The sequence below is a fragment of the Trachemys scripta genome, chromosome 10 (genome assembly GCF_013100865.1).
Source record: "Trachemys scripta elegans isolate TJP31775 chromosome 10, CAS_Tse_1.0, whole genome shotgun sequence".
In the NCBI taxonomy this organism is placed as follows: domain Eukaryota; kingdom Metazoa; phylum Chordata; order Testudines; family Emydidae; genus Trachemys; species Trachemys scripta.
In genome coordinates this window covers 23285038-23308492 of record NC_048307.1, presented here as the reverse complement: position 1 = coordinate 23308492, position 23455 = coordinate 23285038, and the positions used below count along the sequence as shown (strand labels likewise).

The 23455-nt window shown below is 43.3% G+C and overlaps 1 protein-coding gene across 4 annotated transcripts in view; it reads left to right on the top strand.

Annotated features, from left to right (window-relative positions):
- Window positions 1-437: 437 nt before the first annotated feature.
- The window catches only part of CIITA (class II major histocompatibility complex transactivator), a 64419-nt gene continuing 41401 nt past the window's right edge, over window positions 438-23455 (top strand). The window contains exon 1 of one of the 4 annotated variants that reach the window (XM_034784533.1): window positions 438-903. In XM_034784533.1, the coding sequence (XP_034640424.1) occupies window positions 603-903 (301 nt within the window). In that variant the 5' untranslated portion in view covers window positions 438-602. Of the gene's footprint in view, window positions 904-5933; window positions 6059-6145; window positions 6609-23455 lie in introns of those variants that run through there. The other 3 variants (XM_034784532.1, XM_034784535.1, XM_034784534.1) reach the window with 3 other exon arrangements.

Sequence of the window (23455 nt, the reverse complement as noted above, 5' to 3'; positions counted from 1 at the left end):
CTAACTCTCTATAATGTTATAACTCTTCAGTGCTCCTGAATGCTGTCCCAAATACCCAGTCACCCTGGCTGAGCATGAGACTGAAGTGAGTTACACTGGAGTCAGCGTATGCCCAAATTTCAGACCTCTCCTAGGTGGAGCCAACTCTCCCAAAGCTCTACATTTGTTCTGCTTTGAAAGGAAGGTTAGGCTGAGAAACAGTCTTGGAGTTCATCACTAATGAGCACAACATATGCCTATAGCCAGTTGTAGCTGTTTCTAGTTGGGCAAAGGATCCATCTCCCTTATTGTCAGGTAGTCCCATGTTAATGCCTCTCCTTAATTATTGAACATAATGTGGCCTTTAAAACTGCCTGTTTTGGAAAGTGTTTTGGAAACAACTGTTGCAATGAATTTTGTGTGACCGCATCAAGAAGTTGTTCGAAACTTGAATCATAACTTTCATCGAATGAGGAAACACCTCAACAAATGACACAAACCAAAGTATTGTGTTAAAAAAAAATTTCACTTCATCTTTTTTTGATGCTGACAGAGTGGATTTTTTTTATTTAACCAGTTGAGATTTTGGCTGAAATCTCTTTAAAACTCTTTAGGCTGCTGTTATGAATCTTTTCAAAGAGATCCTTCCTGGAGTCAGGGAAATTCTCTCCAGTGCCACAACTTCTGATGTCCATGCATTGCTCAGTTGCATGTTGGAGAAAGATGTTATATCCAAGGAATACCATCAGACCTTACTCCAGGAAAAAGACAGAGAAGACCTAGCAAGGAAGATATCTCTAACACTTGTGGAAAAATGGGACTTGTGTTTGAACACCTTAGTTCCTCTCCGTTGTTTAAAACTGTACACTAAGATGCCACAAGACATCACAGATAATGAGTCATCTCTGAACAGGGGTATAGCTGGTAAGTTTGCTTTTTATTTTACATTTATTAAACAACGCTTTTCAAAATTTCTTCCCTTTAAATTCTTCCCTTTAATTTCTTTCCTTTGTTGTATGGCTGTTTGATTTGGTACAGTGGTGTAGATGTGCATAGTAACATCATAGATGTAGGATGAGGGAGAGAGACCAAAATGCCATGTGACAATAATTTGAGTTTTTAAAATAAACCCTCCCTAGGGTAGCTAAGTAGATAACAATTTTTATAATCAAGACCTATTGAAAACTTCTCATTTGTGCCCCTTTGCAGGATCAGAGACAGTGTGCAATGGGAGTAGAAAGAAGATATTAGAGACTATGATTAGGGCAGTGCTTCTCAAACTGGTACACAAATTCAGGAGCATTTTACTGTGCTGGTCCATGGTGACTTGGTCACATGGTGCAAGCTCCATCTCCTGTAAGTTTGTAGGTTCTTTACTGCAGAACCAGGATGCCCGTTAGGGGCAAACCTAATAGCCTTCTCCAGGGACTGATGCAACCAAACGTGGGGTAGGAGAGGAGTTCATAAGTACCCATGGGACTAAAGCCAAAAGCTTCATCAATTAGGCTATGTCTACACTATGGACCTTACAGCGGCACAGCTGTACTGCTACAGCTGTGCCACTGTTAGGTCTCCTATGTAACTGCTCTTTGCCAGGGCGAGAGAGCTCTCCTGCTGGCATAATTAAACCACCCGAAACGAGCAGCGTTAGCTATGTCAGCAGGTGAGCCTCTCCTGCCGACATAGCACTTTCCACACCAGCACTTTTGCTGGAGAAATTTATGTCAGTCGGGGTGTGGTTTTTTTCCACACCCCTGACTGACAAATGTTTTACCGACAAAAGCAGTAGAGTAGACAAAACCATAGTCAGTGAGCAGCAGGGGGAGACAAAACAAAGAGACTCAGTGGAGTTGGGTAGGTTAACTAATTTGACTTTCAAGGTTGACCCATCACAGGGATGGTGTGCTGTAGGATGGTAGATGGAAGTTGCTCAGATGTTCATTCTCCTCACCATGGCCCCTACTATACTAAAGCTAGATAAGCCTAGCATAAGGACTAATAGAATGACAGCATCCTGGCAAACTTCAAATGTATCCAAAGGGAAAAGACAAAATCAGTTTGGAGTAGAAATATCAACTCTGAGTGAACATAAAAGGAACAAAAACAGCATTTGATGGAATCAATACTACCACTGCTGTGGTACCTTCATCCATGGGGTATAGCTGGGTAAATCATTGCCCCCGCAGGGCATCATTTTGGATAGCATTTCTGAGGGTGGGATAAAAGTACCACCTAAGAACAAATTACCAGGAGAAGCTGCAGTCCTCAAGAAGAAAGAGCCAATCCCTTTACTCTGACAGAAGTACTATTTTACAGATTGTTTGTGAGAAAGGAAATATTAGGTTCCTAATAGGAAATTCTTAAATATATACTTATACACACAATCAGACTGAATGCAGAGGATTCACACTTGAAATGTAGAGTACCTACAATAAATGTAAGGAAAAGAGATATTAAGGTTAACCATTCGGGTTTCTGGTTTTTAGCACTTTAATTAATGGATCTGCACACTTCATTCCCCAAACAATTTTCTAGCAAAGACCCTATAACTGGTCCCCACTTCTCCTTCTGAAATAATGGCACTTGAAGCTGCTGGACAAGACAAGAAGCTGTTGGACAAGAAAACTTTGCAGCTTCTCCACTTCTGAAAATGTCAGGCAATCTCCCCATGTTTAGTTCTGACTCTTGCTTTATTGACAACCTTATCGATAGAATTTCACAACTTTCTTTTTCCTGAATGAGTGTACTATCATAGCTGGTGTATAAATGTTCTAGAACAATTAGTTTAATGTCTGTTCCATATGGCCTCCAGAGAAAAAGTTTCAATTTTCTGTATAGAATCATAGAAATGTAGGATTGGAAGGGACCTCAAGAAATCCTCATGTCCGGCCCCCTTCGCTGAGGCAGGACCAAGTAAACCTCTAGATGCATTAGCTAATATTTCAAATAAATCTCAGCTTTTATGTACTAAATCCATACTCCACATCCTCCAAATCAAGGAGTTCTGACTTCTAGCCAGAGGCAGCAGCAACTACAGCAGTTCTCATGGGGGATCTAAATCTTGACATCCAATCCTTTTGGTCCGAAAAAAGAATCTTTTGATAGCTGGGTGGTCTTGTTTGTAGCCTTAGCTCTGCCTTCCAGAGCTCCAATTCAACCCGTGAGGTACAGTTACAACATTAGTTACTGTCACTATTTTACCAAAATTGGAGTGCAGATCTGTATCCTAGTTTTGGTTATAAAAGCAAGATGCTAGTCTATTTAAGCCAAAATAATAATAATTTCCAAAGTGGGCAGCCAGTACAAGCAAAGCCAATAGAATAAGTGCGTAAACGATGGCAAATAAGATGTAAAAGAGACTAGGAGAGTTAAGAGCAGAATTCACAAAACCTAGTTAGAGAAGTGTTTTAGGAGTATTTCTGAAATAGAAAGTTATGGGCCCATTACTTTACCGGGGAGTAAAAGGAGCAATCAAAGAGGATAAGGGCACAGAAGAGAAGGGGGGAGGGGGGATTATTAGACATGGAAGGAATTCCCTGCCAGATTTAAAAGATCTGGACTGTTAAACAGGAGATGAATAGGAGTTGACATAACTGACACTATATTGTTTTTGACATTCTTCTATTGGGCAATCCATGTTTATTTCATAATGAAAGTAAAAGGGGACACTTATTGAAACTGAAAGGTAACAAATTTCAGATTGATAAAAGGGATTTTGTTAATATAAATATTACCCTCTGGAATTCACTGACCAGACATTAGGGGAAAGAGCTTAGTAGGATTTAAAGAAAATATAATTTCTTATGGAGAAAAATATCTGCATTTACACTTGTCAGGATAAACTTATAAGGGGGAGTACCCTTTCTTTTTCAGGATGTAAGTCGACCCTTGTCCACCTGCCCACCCCCTGCACAAACACTGTTTGCAGAACAGACTTCCCCATGGACATGTCATCACGTAACTGACCACTATGTCTGACTCCTTCCTCTGAAGTGCCTGCTGCTGGCCGTTGTTGGAGATAGGATCTTTCTAGATCCTGGTAATACCTATCACCATTGAATCCGAGCACCTCAAGTGCTAACAGATTTATCCTCTTCCATACCTGTGAGGTATAGTAGCATTATCCCCATTTTACAGATGGGGGAATTGAGGCACAGATGATGAGCAACTTGCCTACAGTTACTTGGGAAGTTTGGAATTCAGTTTCCAACTCTGTCACAATCTCCTGATTCCCAGTTCAGTGTCTTAATCATAAAACCATCCCCAGACTGGTAGACCATTAATCTGATTTCAGCAACTCCCTTCTGCATTTCTCAGTGCATATTGCTTTGTATCAAAATAGGGCATAGGGCTTGCAAACAGCAATCAATTACCATTAGCTTGAGCAGTTCACTGCCATGCCGTGTGATTATTAAGCACTTTTGTTCTCAGTTAGTCCTTGTAGTGTTTTTCTCTCAATTTCTAGTCTCTGCCTAGCAGTTCCATTTTCTGTGGTTTCCTGTGTAAGGGACTTCTCTCTTTATCACCCATCCACACAGGCATAGCTATAAAATATGAAATAGCTGTATTTGAGGAAGTTGGAACAGCAGCAGGGTGTGGTTGCACTGGGATGTTTATCTCCTTCCAAAACTGGGTAGAGCAGAAGCATGTAGGAAGCTGCTGGCCTGTCCCCTGTCCCTAGCCTGTCACACTGCACCCAGAGTTTTTCAAGCCCTTGCCTCAGGGCCTGGTTTATTAATTTGAATACAAAACTGGCAACCAAAGTAGGCTGCAGGGATCCCCAGGAGCCTTTCCCCCTGCTCCAGGGACTTCCACGGGAGTCCACTTGCTTCCTGTGGCTTCTCTACAACTGAGGTTTCTCAGCCCTGTATAGAAAACACCCATCTGAGAAGGGGCAAGTCTGATACTCAAACATGGATGCCCCAGGCCCTTAAAGGGCCAGACCATCCTATTACATCTGTGTCTAACACATCTGTGCTCAGAGAGCCTGAAAAAAGAGCTTAGTTTGATTGGAAAGTGGGAGATACTTCTAGGCATCTGGTTGAGGTCCACAGTCGCTGACACAACTGTTATAGGGCAAATACAACATGGGCTCACCAAACTGCCCTGGGGCTGGGACTCGCAGGAAGTAAGAGTCATGGCTACCCTGAAAGCTCCTCTGGGCTGGCTTTAGTTTCAAGTGGGGGAGCTGCTAGGGTTGGGTGCTTGAAAGGGGCAGCTGACTGGTCAAGTGAAGGAAAGGCTGTCAGATCCCGCAGCTGGGTGGATGGCAAAGGAGATGCTGAGGGCAGGGGAACTGGTGCTGCAGGTCCATGGCTGGCCCCATCTCTCTGCTTTTAATATTCTGGGTGGTGCAGTAAGCTCCCTGATGTAGCTAGTTGCCCTCCCGTGGGAATCTAAAATTCACTGTATTGCCATTTTGATAGCAAACATTCAAATCAATAAAGGGACATAGTCATCTTAAAAATGACATTACTCCCTGAAAATTTACAGATTCTATTCTAGTATTGTAACATTAGGTGGAGAAAATATGTATGCACTGGTACTTTTAAGGATTATCAATTTCCCATCTGGGTGCGTCTTTCACACAGCAGAACAGGAAACGAAAAATTTAAGGAAATAGGAAAACATGATTGCAAAAATCACGCAGCATCACAGAGGTAGCATGGGGCTGTTGGAGGTCCTGAAACCACCTTTAACTCTTTAAATTGACTAGATTTCAAGATTGTGTCCCTCAAACCTGATTATTGTGTATTTTTGCCCTTCCAGTGGCTGTGATGAGCCTGAAATCCAGTAGATACAAGTAGCACTTGATGTAATTGCATCATATTCCAACAGGTGGCTGTTCAGTTAACACAAATTCTAAATACTACAGATATCAAATAGCATGCATGATTCATACATGATATAATACTTGTATATGTTCTTTGACATATTTTTCAAGCAGTATGCACAAGGATACATAGAGCAGGAGACGCTTGGGCTGGGGAGTGAATCTAAATGGACTGGCATAGTGCCTGGTTTTTAAAATACTTTCACTTTTGCTAGATGTTGTTGTGACCATTTGGTGAGATACAAGGTAAGGAGGCTCCCCATTTTGCTTAATTTATTCTTATTGATGCACTATTTGAAACAATGCAACTTTGGGACAGAGCTGAATTGAACAGGATTGTAACTGGGCTCTTCTAACTTCTTGGGAAACTGGTTAAGAAAAGTTTCTTTGGCCCATCAGGGGTCACTTCCTCCCACTGTAACTTATATATCAGTTTTTGTAAAATTGATTGATATGTTACAGGCTTCTCCTCCCCCCCCCCCTTTCTTTTTTTGGAGAGAGAGGAATGGAAGAGAATAAGAGAGGAGAGAATATATTGCGGGTGTTGGTAATAAGTTTTCATGCTGTGATCTGTGCTAGAAGGAAGTGACTTCCTCTTGCTTTTCTTTCTGGGATTCCCCATACTGATTTTACTCTAGCCTCGTTACTTTCTGCTATTATTTATTTGCCCAGAAAGATTCTTTCCTTTCCACTTACTTTCATTCTGCACAAGCACTAGCTAATGGTAGCAACTCTGGATTCTGCCCCTGGGAAAGAAGCACAGAGTGAGTGAACAGGAGCTGGACGGTTTCTGCAGGTCAGTTTCTCCTTGACTCCTGAGTTCAATGCTATTGCCGTGACAGAGGGTGGTGCATCTAGGTTTTGCGGAAAGGCTAGACCCTTGGCTCTATGTATCCTTGTGCATACTGCTTGAAAAATTGGTACAGAGCAGCAGGTGAAGTTGCATTTGCCTATGGGGAGCTCCTGGCTATTTAATCATGCCTCTGGCTTTGTGGTTAGTGATTTTTGCCGGATGGAAAGCTTGCTAGAACACGTCTTGTAATTTTTGGGGTGGATAAGGGGGCACTAGGAAATCTTATGGAATTTTCGGGAAAAATTCATTTCGAAAGTAAAAGTAGCAGTTCCAGGAAAGTTTCTTTATGGGCAATTACCAAGGGTGTGGTTTGTGGGAATTGTGTTTTTGGTAGGTCTGACTGGAGGATTGTGTTTCTCCCAGGCTCTGTCTGCAAGAGCCAATACAGGCTGTTGCCAAGAGGCTGGGCTTTCTCAGTGGTATGAGGTGTCTTTTACTGCGTCTGCTAAATGAACTTCATGGTATTGCTGTATTAATCTTCTGGCAACAAGAAAACTTTGAACAATAGTGATGTAGAGGAGTCAGAATTCTATTCCCAGATGATACAGTGACTCTAACTAACACATTGGGGGGCGGGCAGGGGGGGGAGGAATAACTTCATGTCTGTACCTGAGTTTAACCAAGATGAAGCTAGTAGCATTTTCTACCTCACAGTATTGGTGGTAGTGATACTAACCTCATCGTAAAGCACAAAGTTCCTTGCATGGAGTTCCTAAAGAAGCATGAAGTGTAAATTACATCCCCATGGACATGTCTAACGGAGAATGTGATAGGATACACAGCAGTCCTCCGCCTCAGCCACACCAAGTCCACTTCCTCTGGAGTTACAAAAGCCATCTAATAATGCATAGGTTGCAGCAGGCCATCAGAATGAGATGGGAATCTGCCTCCCTCCAGTGCTCTCTTTGTTATGGGTTGCTAGCTAAGCAATCTCATCTCAAAACCTACATAACCTATAACAGAAAGAAGATGACAGAAAGAGACTTCTTGATGTCTTAAGTGTTCAGTATATGACTTGTGAATGTTGATGGCTCAGAAACATTCTAGGTACAGTGCAGCCAGACGGGGGATCAGCAAGTGCAGTTAACATCTGTATTGGAGCCTGGTCAGTATTGTATATGGCATGCCTACACATGTCTATGAATCTTGCTTTGACTTGGATCACCTTCTCACCCTGCATTGTCTGAGTATCAAACATTTCTACAAACAAAGCCTGCTTCATGCAAGCATCAGCTAAAAGCACAATTCATACAATTGAAGTGATCGGTCAAAGTTTGAATGGCAAATTCCAAATGATAAATAATTTCCCTGACCAATTTGCAAATAATCTGTGGCTCAAATATATTAAACTATTAGGTTTTCAATAGGAAAGGTAAAAATCATGATCTGATTGCCCAAAATGTGTTTAGAAAAAAATCAATGCATTAGATAAACTGTTAACAAATAGCTTACCCAGCTTTAGCATTGACTTCCACTGAATGTTAATGGCTTATAGCAAGGCAACACTTAAAGTTGAAGTTGAAGCTTTAGTTTGAATTTGTGCCAATCTCTTTTTCAGGCAATTTCCTTTGCTGCTCTTTTGATGTTTTCATATCCCTTTTTTGATCCTGTCCTGCATGGAGGGCTAAGGTTTTTGTTTGCTGATTAATGGCATAAGATATCACAGTTACTCATTACCAGTCTCTGTCTATGTTTTGTAAGTGTCATGCTGGCACTAATCCTCTAAATGCAATGTCTCTTCTGTTTAACATAGATGTTCATAATGACAGGCAGCAGCATGTCTGTAACAAGTACAGGGAAGGATAGTGGCTATTAACCTCAAGTTCTCGGAGAGGAGTTTTGTTCATTGCATCAGTACTTGTTTACTATGAATTGTTGCATCGCATTTCATCAACTAGTCTGTGACAGCTGAAAGTCCAGGTCTTTTCCTCTGTCCTCAAAATGGCTTCACCCTTTTCTTTCATTTTACTAACTTGTCTCATCTGCCATGGAAGCACTTTCCTTCACCTACTGACTCCAGTCTGCTTCCATCCACGGAGCAGTGCATGGGGAAAGCAAACTCTTAGCAGGTCTTCTGAGGAGCATCGACCTACTTTTTGAAGAGACACTGCCTTGTCCCCTCTATGTAATCATGCCCTCTCATTTTATTAACATCAAATGACAGATTAGTAAGGGAAGTGGTAAATTCTCCATCACTTGGAGTCTTTGAATCAAGACTGAATGTCTTTCTAAAACATAGGCTATCGTTCAGCCACAAGTTATTCGGTTCAATGCACTGGTTGACATTCAGATGGCCTGTGTTATCTAGGAGGTAACACTAGATCATCATAATGCCCCCTTCTGACCTTGAAATCTGTGAAGGTCCAATCTTCTTGATTAGTCTAACAATATATTAAATGGGTTCACTCAGACTCTTAAAACTTTTAACTTGTTCAATTAATGAATTTATCTTTTTTTCCCAGTCTTGCCAGTGGTTCTTTAGGTGGCTTTATTGTCCTTTTCTGGTAGCTCTTTTTTTAGCACTAGTCCTGTTAATGTCTCTCTAGCATGATGGTTAAAATCAGTTGCAAGGATCATTACCCAGTTCTTCTTGGAGTGCTGGTAGGGTTGCTGTTACCCAGCACTCTGTCAGGCCTGTTCAGTTGTCAGTGTTGCTCTGTGTAATTGAAATAAGAAACTTCTATGTAAAATAAAATGATCTCATTCTGACTTCAGGCTTTGCTGCAGCAGGTACTAGACTGAGCCATGCACTGGGGGCAAGGATTGGGAGGCAGGAAACTGAAGGGAAATGTGGCAGAACAGGAGTCTAAAGTGGTATATTCTTGGGGGTTTATAGCATTGTAAGGGGCAAGACACAGATGGGGGGCATGAAGTTGGGCTCGTGCAGAGGCAAATGGAGAGGGTGCTTGGAGGCAGGGCATGAAGGATTGGGTGCAAGGAAACCTTAGGTCATAGACGGGGATGTGGGCCTAGAGCACCTGCCAAGGGATCCAGCTTCTGGAGCACAAAAAGATCAAAATCCCAGCTTTCATTTGAGTGAACTCTTTTTGCTGCTGTGGGGACTAGAAAAAGCTTGATCTTGAGGATGTAGTAATCAGTGTCCCAGAAAAGACTGTCTGCAGATGCAGTCAAACATTAACTTTCCCCGTTCATCTTAACTCTGAATCCTCTGCTCTGGGGGGGCTCCCCACCATCACCCAAGCAGAGAACTTATTTGGTGGGGGGCTTGTTGCTGCCATGCTATAATAGTGCTACTGGGATGAAGTATCAAGCTCCCGTTTCCCCCGACCCCAAGTTTTCTGCTGTACAGTAGGATGCACTGCAGCGGCAAGCAAATCCCCTTGAGCCTTCTTTAATTTAAAGTTATGCAAATCAGAAACGAGCCAATTTTCCAGTTCCTTACTAGCCATTGTTTGACTACTCAGAAGCATCTTGACTCCGCGGTTGTGGTTGCCTAGGAGGTTTGTGTGGGAGGAAATAGGAATTGCGCAAACTGCCTTTGTCTCCAGTGTTGTTAAAAAGACTCCTGTGTGAGATTACGTCTACACTGCAGCCAGGGGTGTAATTTCTGGCTCAGGCAGACATGCCTTGTCTAGCTTTGATTGAGTTAGTGAGCTAAAAATAGCAGTGTAGGATTAAAGTTTGTGCGGGTACATCTACCTGAGCCAGAAATGATTCCTTCCCTCTCCCCCCCCACCCTCACCGGCCGCAGTGTAGACATACCCTGAGTGTGTAAATCCTGACTGCAGTTAGGTGTGAGGAGGCGGCAGAAAACGCCTATGTAAGTCTGCCTCAGACAGTGTCAAAATAATAAATAATTGAACTTCCTGCAATTTATGTGCGCACACAAGGAAGAGCATCCGACTCAGTCTCCCAACATACTAACTCCCAGCTGTGTTTATGCTGCACTCTGGCTTTATTTTTACACATTTTGACACTGTCCGAGGCAGACTTTAACCCTTGGCGTTCCAAGTGCCATGTGCGGTCCATCCACCTCACCCAGACCACTCACCTAGGCTTTTGAGCTGTAGCATTTTGAGCCATTGTGTAACTTCCACTGGCACCTTTTAGCACTCCGCAATGAGCACCCCAAGACACGGGGATTGGATCAACTAAATCAAAATGTTGCATGAAACCCCAGGGGGGCACAGCTCCAACACTGAGCACATCTATGACTGCTGGCTTTGTGTGACTGCATGTAATTCCTGCTGAGTCTGCTAGATTGAATTAGGCACCCAAATTAGCTAAAACTATGGGAGCAGGTGGGGAGAAGCCACCTTCCTCTAAATACACTTGGCCTGTGATGTTCTGGGAATATCTTTAATTAACAGCTTCTGTTTTCATTTTCAGACTGTCACATAAATCCACTCAACAAAACCCAGCCCCAACCTTCAGAGTCTCTGACAAATAATCTCTGCTCGTGGCGTGAAAAACTTTTATCTGTGGTTTTTTGCTGATTTTCCTTTCTGATACTAAATGGCCCTTTTTTTAACCCTTTCTTTTACCATCCATCCTGACAAAATATATGGAATGTTGTCCATAATGTCCCACAGAACAGGGGTCCTGCAAACAAGTTCTTGGTTCAGTTATAAAAGAAATTATACGCTTAATCCAATGCCCAATGAAGTCAATGGAAAGGCAGCCATCAGTGGGTTTTGTATCTATGTAGCAAAGCAGGGTGAGGACATTTCAGATTGGTGAAGTGAAAAGGATGGTGGTCAGACTTTTGAATTCCTGAAACTGTGGTCCTCTTTTTGGATTGAATAACTGATCAAATCATCCATTAGTAGTAGTATTCTTTTCTACTGATGCTAGGCACTTTCCAATACAGGTAAAACACAATCCCTCCCTTGCAGAGCCCCCCAACTAGTGTGAGACTTGACCTAACAAGAAAGGGTGAGGACCCGGTAATGTTAATACGCTAGTGCCCTAACTCATCATATCACAGTCTGGCGTGGTGAAGCTGTTGTTTCTTTTTAAAAAATGCTATAATTTATGTAGCTAACTCTGGAAGACTTTGAAAAGTGTGATGAGGTTGAGGGTAGTGGCCTTGTGGCTCAGCTCAGGACGGGGAGTACATGTGTGCAGAATGGCATGGAAGAAAGTGCAAAGACAGTGGGAGAAGTAGACAAAAGGGGCAGTCAGGCGGCATTACTGGTGTCCGATGTTGCTCTTTTCCACCAAACAATTGTTTTATAACTCCTTTAGATGTTCTAAATTGCGGTCAAGAAGGGATTGTGGTCAAAGGGATTAAGGCAAGGGGCATGAGTCAGGATAGAGTCATAGAGCTGCAGGTCAGAAGGAACTCTTATATAACTCTTATCCGCTTGGGAACGTTCTGTTAAAGTGCTCTCTTGCTATGTGCCCCACTGCTCGAGGCCTCCACGGTGGCAGGGGCATGATTGTGAGATATACACAGATAATCCTGGCAAGTAACCCATACCCATAGGCTGCAAAGAAAGGCAAAAATCCCCCAAGGTCACTGCCAGTCTGACCTGCAGGAAAATTTCTTCCCAATCCCACATATGGTGATCAGTTAGACTCTGAGCAAATGAGCAAGAACCAGCCAGCAAAGCACCTGAGAGAGAGAATGCCTGATGTCACCTTAGAGCCCTGTCCCTCCCTGTCCGATCTCCAGCCGTGGTCATCCCTGCTGCCACAAAGGATGCTTCTTCCAGTGAACACCTATCTAAGTCTGGTAGCATTATTAACACTCTAATGTCCCTCAACATTAGTACAGCTAATACATTTCATAAACTGGTCTATTCTGGCAGCCCTTACCCCCCACTTGTCTGCCTGGTTTTGCTCCATCACTAATCTTTATCAGCACAATGCACGTTGTATGTGAGGCCCTGCTTGCTACTTACCACAGCAGAGAGTAACAGTTACTTGCCTTTCCGGTCCATTTAATTAATGTCACAGGTTTTCCCAGATAATCCTGGCAGTGATTATGTAGCTCAAACGCCCTACATTTCCCCATATTAAATTGCTGTTAAAATCAGGAAGTGTGAAATGTTCATTCCTCATTAGCCCTACTGGAGTGAAGTTGACACACATTACAAATCTGCAATAACAACTCAATACTTCCAGTTTTGACAATTTCCAATATAATCAAGTCTTTTTACACAGAAACTGCACAGAGGAAGTAAAAAAAAAAAAAAAAGCTTTAATCTAAAATTTCATATGCTTAGTTGTAAACCAGATGGTTTTTGGAAAGTTTGAGGTTGGTGTGGGTACGAACAGAAGAATGATTAAATATCAATTCATCTGTTTACCTTGATTTGCTCCCTGAATCATTCTTGCTTTTTTTAATAAAGTGAGTTTACCTCTTCTGTGAACACTGCATTGCCAGTTGGTTCTGGAGGAATGAAGTATTCTATTCTGGCTAGCACATCATAAACAATTATTAACTATGTTTTGACTGCAGAACTTTGACGGTATGGATTAATGAGCCAGAAAAGCTTAGTTTTCAGATTCCATGGCAAGTTTGCTGGGCTGATAGAGAAAAAAAATATATAAAATGATTCGATATGGAAATTAACATTGCACACCGTAGCGCCATTTGAGTGTAACTCTCTGGCACAACCATAGGGTAATCACATACTTTTGAAAATACTACTTTCTAGAAAAATGGATCATTGTCCAAACTTAAACCTCAGATTTTTAACTCAATGAAAATAGTACACTAGTCTTTACATTTACTTTTTTGTAGTCTTTTACTTTAGTGAGAGTTAATTCATTTTAAATGTTAACATCTACAAGACTTCTAGCATGTCAGCTTATTTCTGGAAGGAATCAAATATATTCAGCATTTTGGATAGGACATATTCCATAAGCTCATCTTTACCTGTGGCATTAATGTCCTAGCACCAGCCAGATATTTTGATCTGTTAATCTATATTACTGTACCTTATTGCTTATATCTTGCAAATACTTGGCTTTACTAATTAATAGCAGCTTTAAAGGGATGATTCCAATATTATATATGCAGGCACCATTGTGAATTTTATGTTGGAGACCCAACACTGGGTCTACCCTTTCCTTGGATATATTTGAGCTGCTACCCATTGCCAACCCTATCCATCACTGATACTACAGAGGAAGGAGACTAAAAATACCCCAAAATACTTTTGAGGGGGTGGGGCTAAAACCCCTTCCTGACCATTCTACAAGACTGTCTGAAGCATGAGCTTTAGGAATATAATCAATGAAAACTAGTGCATTAGGCTTTACACTTACTTTTTTGCAGTCTTTTGCAGTCGAGATTAAAGATAATCTAGGCATGGCCCAACACTTTAACAAATACTTTGCCTCAGTTTCTAATAAGACTAATAAAGAGTTTAGAGGTAGTGGCAGAGTGGCTAATGGGAATTAGGATATGGAAGTAGACATTACCACATCCAAGGTGGAAGTCAAACTCAAAAAGTTTAATGGGACTAAATTGGGGGGCCCTGGGTAATCTCCATCCAAGAATATTAATGGAACTGGCACATGAACTGCACTGGGGGTGGGATAGCTCAGTGGTTTGAGCATTGGCCTGCTAAAGCCAGGCTTGTGAGCTCAATCCTTGAGAGGACCACTTAGGGATCTGGGGCAAAATTGGTACTTGGTCCTGCTAGTGAAGGCAGGGGGCTGGACTCAATGACCTTTCCCTTCCAGTTCTAGGAGATAGGTTGTCTTTATTTATTCAAGCTAAATAGCAAGGAATTTTAATGAATCTGTAAACTCAGGGGTTGTATCTTATGACTGTAGAATTGCTAATATAGGACCTATTTTTAAGAACAGTGGGGGGAAGTAATCCAAGAAACTACAGGCCTGGTAGTTTGACCCCAATTGTATGCAAGGTCTTGGAACAAATTTTGAAAGAGAAAATAGTTAAGGACATAGAGATAAACGGTAATTGGGATAAAATACAACATGGTTTACAAAAGGTAGACTGTGACAGGCCCACTTGATCTTCTTGAGAAGATAACTGATTTTTTAGACAAAGGAAATGCAGTAGGTCTAATCTACTTGGCTTTCAGTAAGGCATTGGATACAGTTCCACGTGGGAAATTATTAGTTCAGTTGGAGAAGATGGGGATTAATATGAGGATTGAAAGATGATAAGGAGCTGGTTAAAGGGGAGACTACAATGGGTCATGCTGAAAGGCTGGAGGGAAGTTACTAGTGGAGTTCCTCAGGGATCCGTCTTGGAACCAATCTTATTTAACAATTTTATTAATGACCATGGCACAAAAAGTGGGAGTCTACTAATAAAATTTGCGGATGAGATAAAGTTGGGAGGTATTGCCAATACAGAGCAGGACTGGAATACCATACAAGAAGATCTGGATGACCTTGAAAAGGTGGCTACTGGAGCACTCACTGAGTCGGTGCCTATGAATGGGATGACCTTATGGACTAACAAGAATTTTTGCTGTAAACTGTGGATTTATCAGTTGGAAGAGTCAGAGGAGAAGAAAGACCTGAGTATATTGGTTGATCACAGGATGACTATGACCTGCCAATGTAATGTGGCTGTGAAAAAGGTTAATCCAGTCCTAGGATGCATTAAGTGAGATATTTCCAGTAGAGACAGGGAAGTGTTAATACTATGTGCAATACTGGTCTTCTTTGTTTAAGAAAGATTAATTCAGATTGCAACAGGTGCAGAGAAGGGCTATTAGAATGATCCAAGAAATGGAAACCTACCATATGAGAGGAAACTAAAAGAGCTTGGCTTGTTTAGCCTAACAAAAGAAGGCTGAGGGGAGATATGATTGCTCTCTATAAATGCATCACAGGGATAAATACCAGCAGGGGCGGCTCTATGTGTTTTGCCTCCCCAAGCATGGCAGTCAGGCAGCTTTTGGCGGCACGCCTAAGGGCAGTCCGCTGGTCACGCCAGTCCCGCGGCTTCCGTGTACCCGCCGCCGAATTGCCACTGAATTCGCAGGACCAGCGGACCTCCCGCAGGCATGCTGCCAAAGGCAGCCTGACAGCTGCCCTCACAGGGACCGGCAGGCCGCCCCCCGCAGTTTGTCGCCCCAGGCACGCGCTTGCTGCATTGGTGCCTGGAGCTGCCCCTGAATACCAGGGCGGGAGAGGAGTTATGCACCAATGTGGACACAAGAACAAATGGCTATAAACTGGCCATCAACAAGTTTAGGCTTGAAATTAGGCAAAGGTTTCTGACCATCAGAGGAGTGAAGCTCTGGAACAGCCTTCCAAAGGAAGGAGTGGGGGCAAAAACTGGCTTCAAGTCTGATCTTGATCAGTTTATGGAGGGGATGATATGATCATGTTGCCCACAACGGCAAGCGAACTGCAGCTGATAGCAGCAAATATCTCCAGTGGCCAGTGATGGGACCAGGGCCGGCTCCAGGCACCAGCCCTCCAAGCATGTGCTTGGGGTGGCACCTGGAGGGGGGCAGCGCTCACCCAGGGAGCGGGGCCATGACCGGGCTCTCCGCCCTCCTCCCAGCGCTCCGGCCGGCCAGGGAGAGCGGGGCTCCAGCCAGGCTCTCCGCCCTCCTCCCAGCACTCCGGCCAGTCGGGGAGAGCGGGGCCGCGGCCGGGCTCGCCGCCCTCCTCCCGGCGCTCCGGTCTGTCGGGGAGAACGGGGCCGTGACCGGGCTCTCCGTCCTCCTCCCGGCGCTCCGGCTGGCTGAGGAGAGCGGGGCCCCGGCTGGGCTCTCCCCCCTCATCCCGGCGCTCCGGCCAGTCGGGGAGAGTGGGGCCACGGCCGGGCTCTCCGCCCTCCTCCCGGTGCTCCGGCAGGCCAGGGAGAGCGGGGTCCCGGTTGGGCTCGCCGCCCTCCCCCCAGCACTCCAGGGTAGTGAGTGGGTGAGGTTCTGTAGCCTGCAATATGCAGGAGGTCAGACTAGATGATCCTGATAGTTCCTGTGACATTCTATACCTTGGGGGAGCATGCTGTAACCCCCATATTCCTCATTTTCATGTAATCATGATCTTGCGTATAAAGCACGCCTTGTAAGATATCAAGGGAAAGGTCCTGATCTGCTGAAAGTCATTTCTCTATCCATATATGTATATTATTAATGCATATGAAGTAATGAGAATTGTGTAGTATGGTTGTCACTAAACATGCCGTAAGTTAGGGGAATCAGTCAGATATTAGCTCCGCAGAGGCAACAGCAAAGAAAGTAACCAAAGTCGGGGCAGGGTGTCAAACAATCCATCAAAGGGACCTACAATGCAATGACTCACCTGCATGAGGCCACACCAGGGGAATTGCTCAACCTTGCTTGAAGAGACTCAGTAATGCTCAGCTGACTCTGAAGGTGGGGGGCACAGCCAGGAGGGAGGAAAGGACATGATAAAAGGAGGAGACGTTTGGCATGCTCTTCCTCTCTCTTCCACCTCCATCTACAGACATCACCACCATGCAACTGAAGCGCTGATCACAGGGGAGAGCCTGGCTGAAGAGCAACCAGCCAGCCTGTGGTGAGAAGCATCTAAGTTTGTAAGGCACTGAAAGTGTTAAGATCAGCTTAGAATGTGTTTTGTTTTTATTTCAAAAAAAGAATAGGAGTACTTTTGGCACCTTAGAGACTAACAAATGTATTTGAGCATAAGCTTTCGTGGGCTACAGCCTACTTCATCGGATGTATAGAATGGAACATATAGTGAGGAGATATATATACATACAGAGAACATGAAAAGGTAGGAGTTGTCCTACCAACTCTAAGAGGCTAATTAATCAAGATGATCCAATGAAGTGGGCTGTAGCCCACAAAACTTATTCCCAAATAAATTTGTTAGTCTCTAAGGTGCCACAAGTACTCTTGTTCTTTTTGCAGATACAGACTAACACGACTGCTACTCTGAAACCTGTTTTTATTTCATTTGACCAAATCCGACTTGTTATGCTTTGATTTATAATCACTTAAAATCTATCGTTGGAGTTAATAAATCTGTTTGTTTATTCTACCTGAAGCAGTGTGTTTGGTTTGAAGCGTGTCAGAAACTCCCCTTGGGATAACAAGCCTGGTACATATCAATTTCTTTGTTAAATTGACGCACTCGTATAAGCTTGCAGCGTCCCATGGGCATAACTGGACACTGCAAGATGGAGGTTCCTAGGGTTGTGTCTGGGACCAGAGATATTGGCTAGTGTCATTCGGTTGCACAGTCCAAGGATCAGCTTACATGCCTGAGGCTGTGCATGAACAGCCCAGGAGTGGGGGTTCTCACAGCAGAGCAGGGTAAGGCTGGCTCCCAGAGTCAAGGATTGGAGTGACCTAGCAGATCACCGGTCCAGATAACACCAGAGGGGAATGTCACAGTCCCTTCTACATTTTCCAAGGGTACCCAGAGGCATCCTGCTACCACCTACCCTTAGTGGAGCCTTGTCTGAACCTGCCAGGGCTCAGCTCCCTGACTCTCCCAGGCACAGGCATCACGAACACTCCCCTCAGCCCACACAGGCTCTCTGTCCCTCATGCAGGTTAGGGATAGACACACTCTAACCCCGAGTTCTCCAAGCGTCCCCCTGCAGTGTCTAGCCCCTTTGCCACTGGACCCTTACAGCATTACCAGGCCTGCTGTTCACACAGCTTACTAGTTATGCATCAGAACACCACTCCACTTAACCCAGCACATAGATTTGTTTTTAGAGAAAGCAAGTATACATTTATTTAACAAAGAATAGAGATTCATGGGGCAGGAAACAGAAATACTGGAAACAAAGAGTTACATATAAAATAAATCCTGCCACATATACTAGAGCCTGAACTCAACTCACAAGATGCCAGTCTGATAAGTAAGGGTGCGATTCTGTCACACAGGTCACAGAGTCAGTGACTTTCTGGGACCTCCATGACTTCTGCAGCAGCAGGGTTGGAGTAGCTGTCAGAGCAGCGGCCCACTGGTGCTGCCAGAGCAGCTGACCGGCGGTCTGCCCCGGGGCCGCTGGAGCAGTGGTCCCTGGGCCGCTGGAACAGCGGCTGGAACAATGCCCCCTCCCCCGGCAGTGCTCCCACTGTTCATTCCCTTCCTCCATCACCCGAGTATTTGTAGTAAAAGTTAGGGCCAGGTTGCAGGCTTCCGTGAATTATTATTGTCCAGGACTTGTCCCTGACTTTTACTAAAGATACCCGTGACAGAACCCTAACCTTACTGATATGGTATTGCTTACCCAAAGGCCTTCTCACAGCATTTTTCAACCAGGCTGAATGAGAGACTCTTCTTTCATGAGCCCCAACCCACTGGCAACTTGTCTCCCCTTGATGAAGGATGGCAGGATGTCTTTCTGTACCCCCCAAATATATCAGACCTTTGATCTTCATCTGGATTTGATTTAAATCACTAGTCAGGAAGACTCAATTTAATCATGGATTTCTACATAAAAGTGCATTCTTGTTGGTTGTTATAACCTTAATATGTATTCTTCACAACTCAGAGTTAGATGTAGGTTTCAATTTTAGAAGGTACACATTATACATTTTTTAAGATTTATTTTGAAAACTTTTCAGATTAGTTTTACAGCTATATCAGAAAACGAATGATTGTTTGGTTATTTCATTTACCAAAGGTAACTGAAGCAGAAGTCATTGGGAGGTAAATTAACTTGACTATGTCAGCCAGGTCAACATGAGAAACTTAAAATATTGGCTTCTGCAGCTAACTCAGTCGTCTTCACCTTCATTTTCCTGTTTTTTCATAATCTGGAAAAGAAAAACAAGCTTTCGGGCTTTTTCAAGTCCCAAACGATTTCTCAGTTTGGAATGAATTAGTTCAAAGGAAGAAAATATTATTTTTACATCACAGAAGAAGCTACTGCTATTAAAAATGAGATTATCATTTCAACAGTCTCTGAAGCCAAGTGCCTAAGTGACATCCACTTGTTCACTGGTATGACTTTCTTTAAAACATCATCAGCAAACATATTTCTTGAATGGTTCAACTTTAACTCTGAGATTTATTATAGTTGGCATTATGGAGGAATGATTGCTGGATGTCCATGTCATAGCCAACTCCTCTTCTTCAGCAGTTAAGTTTTGACCCTGGTACCAAGTATTGAGAATATCTGCAAGAAAATGAGCTGGAGATAGTGCTTGTCCCATTAGTTTCTTTAATGCATGTAATTTAACTCTGTCATTGCATATTTCTCTTTTTAAGATCTCACCCAGTTCCTTCCAAATTTCAACAGCGTCAGCAATAAAACAGCTATTTCCCTGCATTTTGTTCAAGGCTGCAGAAATAGGCTTCAGGGTATTCAGCATGTGTTCAACATTTCTCTTAAGCCCAATGTTGAGAACTTTGGCTGTGACCGTGCCATCTATTTTTTTCACAATTTTCTTCACAAACTGTCATCAGATTAGGCCAGTTCTTGATATAGTGCTCGAAACAGTCCACTACTGAGTTCCATCACATGTCTTGTGGAAGTTAGCTTGCTTCCTCCCACTTTTTTTCAGGGCAGCTGCTGCAAAGTGGTTGTTACAGAAGTATTTTGCAATGTCAACAACCTTAGCCTTTATTTCTGGAACACTGAAGTCTTTGGCTAGGAGGTGCATCAAATGAGCACTGCAGCCCTATGTTATTAGCTTGGGGCTCTCTTCACTCTCTTCTAAATTTCGTCTCATCTTGGATACATTTGCAGCATTGTCTGTGACCAAGCTGTGTACTAGACATTTGAATTTTTTTTTCACAGTTTGTTATAGCTTTTATTGTTACTTCTTGTAAGTATTCTGCTGTGTGTGCATTTCCTGATGTATCGATTGTTTCTGTAAGGAAGACATTCCCTTCTTCTATTGTCACACAAGCACATACAACAGGATCATTGTGGACATTGCTCCACCCATCAAGACTCAGATTAACAATTTTACCCTCTAGACCTTTTGCACATTGCTCAATTTCTCTTTCATACCCTTTATCTAGCAATTTGCCTGCGACATCTACTCTGTTGGGTGGACTGTACCCTGGTCTTAATGACTGAACCATGTTAATGAAGTGTGGGTTCTAAATCATAGGGAAAGGAGAGTTTGTTGCATAAACAAACCGGGCAATTTTTTCATCAATTACCTCTTTTTGTAATCTGCTGGTTCTCATCACAAATTTATCTATGGTTGTTTCTGGATGATGGAGATTTTTTTTTCTTTTTGCTACAGGCAATATACTGTGGCTATGTGACATACATGATGTGACTGAAACACTATCATTGGCAGATAACTCTGAAACTAGAAAACGATGGTGATCTTGAAGGTGGATAGTCTTCAGAATCCTGTATGTTGAGGATGGATTCTCCTAAACAAAATAAGTCAATGTAGTTATTTAATTATTATTACCATACTGCTCATTTAGTATTACTCATTGCATTCACTGACACTCAGTACTACTTTAAAGGTGAAATTGTAAAAGGAAGATCTGCCTATTTCAGCTATTTATTTTTTATCACAACTGCATCCAAAATGATAGTACCATAGAGTAACAACTATATCTTTTGCTCAAACATGAGAATTCAAAAATAGTCTAGAAGGAAGACAGGCAGTCCTTAAGAAAGAAGTATGAAATGAAAAAGTTTACCAACCTGAAGATCCTGCATGTTCAGACATGTTCCTTTCATCATCTTCAACACCAGCTTCCTCCTAAGAAGGAACACTTCTCATGACGTTATTTCATTCAGACAACCAGGCTTTGCATTTCTTTGTTGCACTGTTTGCATTTTGCACGCATGCCTATCTTAGCCACAAGCAGAGGAACTTCATTAAAATATTCCCAAATTGGGTCTCTTTTATGGCCTGCTGCCATTATAGGTTTTCCTTTCTAGTGAGAGAATGGTATGGTAGATCTCAAATCAATGAAGGCTACATTCAGAAAGACCTCAAGACTTCTGGAATATGCTGCTCAAACAGTTTCACTTTTGTTTCTACTGCCTGTCCCTCCCTTCTCACATTCATCTCCAGATTTCTCCTCCTTGTCCAGATCTATTCCACCCCCAACAATCTTCTATTCATTGAACTTTTTGAAACTTTGCACTTTTAGAGAGCGGTAAGGGATTGACTCTGTTTACACAAATTTGCAGAGGGACAATAGGGTTAAGATCTGTTATTTCTCACCTCTATATATTATTTATGTATGTAAAACCATTTTTGCTGTTAACAAGCATGTTATCTCTGGAGACACAAATTCACAGTTTGAGAACTGCAAAACTAAGCATCTCTGATGGTATCTTCTAGACTGAGCACTGAGTCCCAGTGGGTAGATAGAAAGCGTAACCTAAATAATCTATACAGAAGCCCTTGAACCCCATAAGATTGGGTCCCTAATCCATGAACAATTGGAACTCATTTACAAAAAACTTTTCTTAAACATTACATGACTATATTGTCTCGTACTATAGAATTAGAATTTATAATCCCTATTCCATGGTGAGATATCTTTGAGCTATAATGGATCTTAATTAAAACTATCTTTAAACCGTTTTTTTCCTCAAGAAGCATTTTATCAAAAAAAATCCGATTTAAATGAAAAAAATCCGATTTTGATTTAAAAAAAAAATCATTGATTTTTATCCACCCTGATCTGAAAACAGGGTCCTCTCCCCCTCCCCTGTTTACCTCTTCCTGTTAATTTCCTTCTGAAGTCCTTGCAAGCTCCTCATTAGCATTTGACTCAGTGTGCTAATAGACTACATAATGGTCAGCTAGGGAGATAAGTGTCTCCCATCCTCTGTCTAGAAAAGTTTGTCTCAAGGCATGCTAGCTACCTCTGAATGGCCTCCCTTTTAACTACAAGGCCTTAAGAACATATTTTTCCAATAGATAGATGGATACACACACACATCTTCTTACATATTATCCGCTCATACATTTGCAAAGATTGCGATGCCCAGTGTGACAGAGGCTTTCAGAAAAAACCTTACGTGACACTCTTTGGTGAATTAGAATGCAAATACCAGACTGAGAGGATCCCTGTGTTGTTAGGTGCTGAGGAATGTTGTTGCTGCAGCAGCATTGTCAGTGCTGCTAAGCTATTGCAGCTGCTCAGTGCTTCCATTCTTGGAGTTCTGATGGTAGTTGCACGAGCGGAGAGAGCAGTCTGCTAATTCAGCAAACCTCGATGTTACTCATAATGATAGACCACAGGTACAGTTCAGCGACAAAGGCATTCGGCCCAGTTTAATGCCCTTAAGGCACAGACCTAATGACTCGCACAATTTGCACCAGTACATTAACACGATTGTCCCGTGGCAAGGAGCAGTTCCGTCAGCAGCAGGAATCTTTGCTGTCCCTCAGGCACACAGAGGGTTAAGGCGAGGTACCCCACCATTTATAGACTCAGACAAGCAACGGGGATAAACAACCTACATACCACATTATGTGTTTCCTGACATCTGTTTGTTTAGGGTTACCATATGTAACAAATAAAAAAAGAGGACCCTCCACGGGGCCCTGGCCCCGCCCGTTTCCCACCCCAGCCCCGCCCCTTCCCCACCCTAACCCCGCCCCCTCCTCCCTCCCACTCCCAGCCACGCGAAAAGGGCTGCCCGAGCACTACCAGCTTCACGGTTTGCCGGGCAGCCCCCAGACCCTGCACCCCTGGCCGGTGCTTCCCCAGCGCAGCTGGAGCCCGGGAGGGGAAGCGCCCAGCCGGGGGCGCAGGGTCTGGAGGCTGCCCGGCAAACCGTGAAGCCAGTAGCGCTTGGGCTTCGTGCAGCCCCTATGCCTCCGGACCCTGCGCCGGGCTCCGGCGGCGCAGGGTCTGGAGGCATAGGGGCTGAACGAAGCCCCTAGCGCTTGGCTCTTAAACAGAGCCGAAGAGTCAGGGGAGGAGCAGAGCCGCCG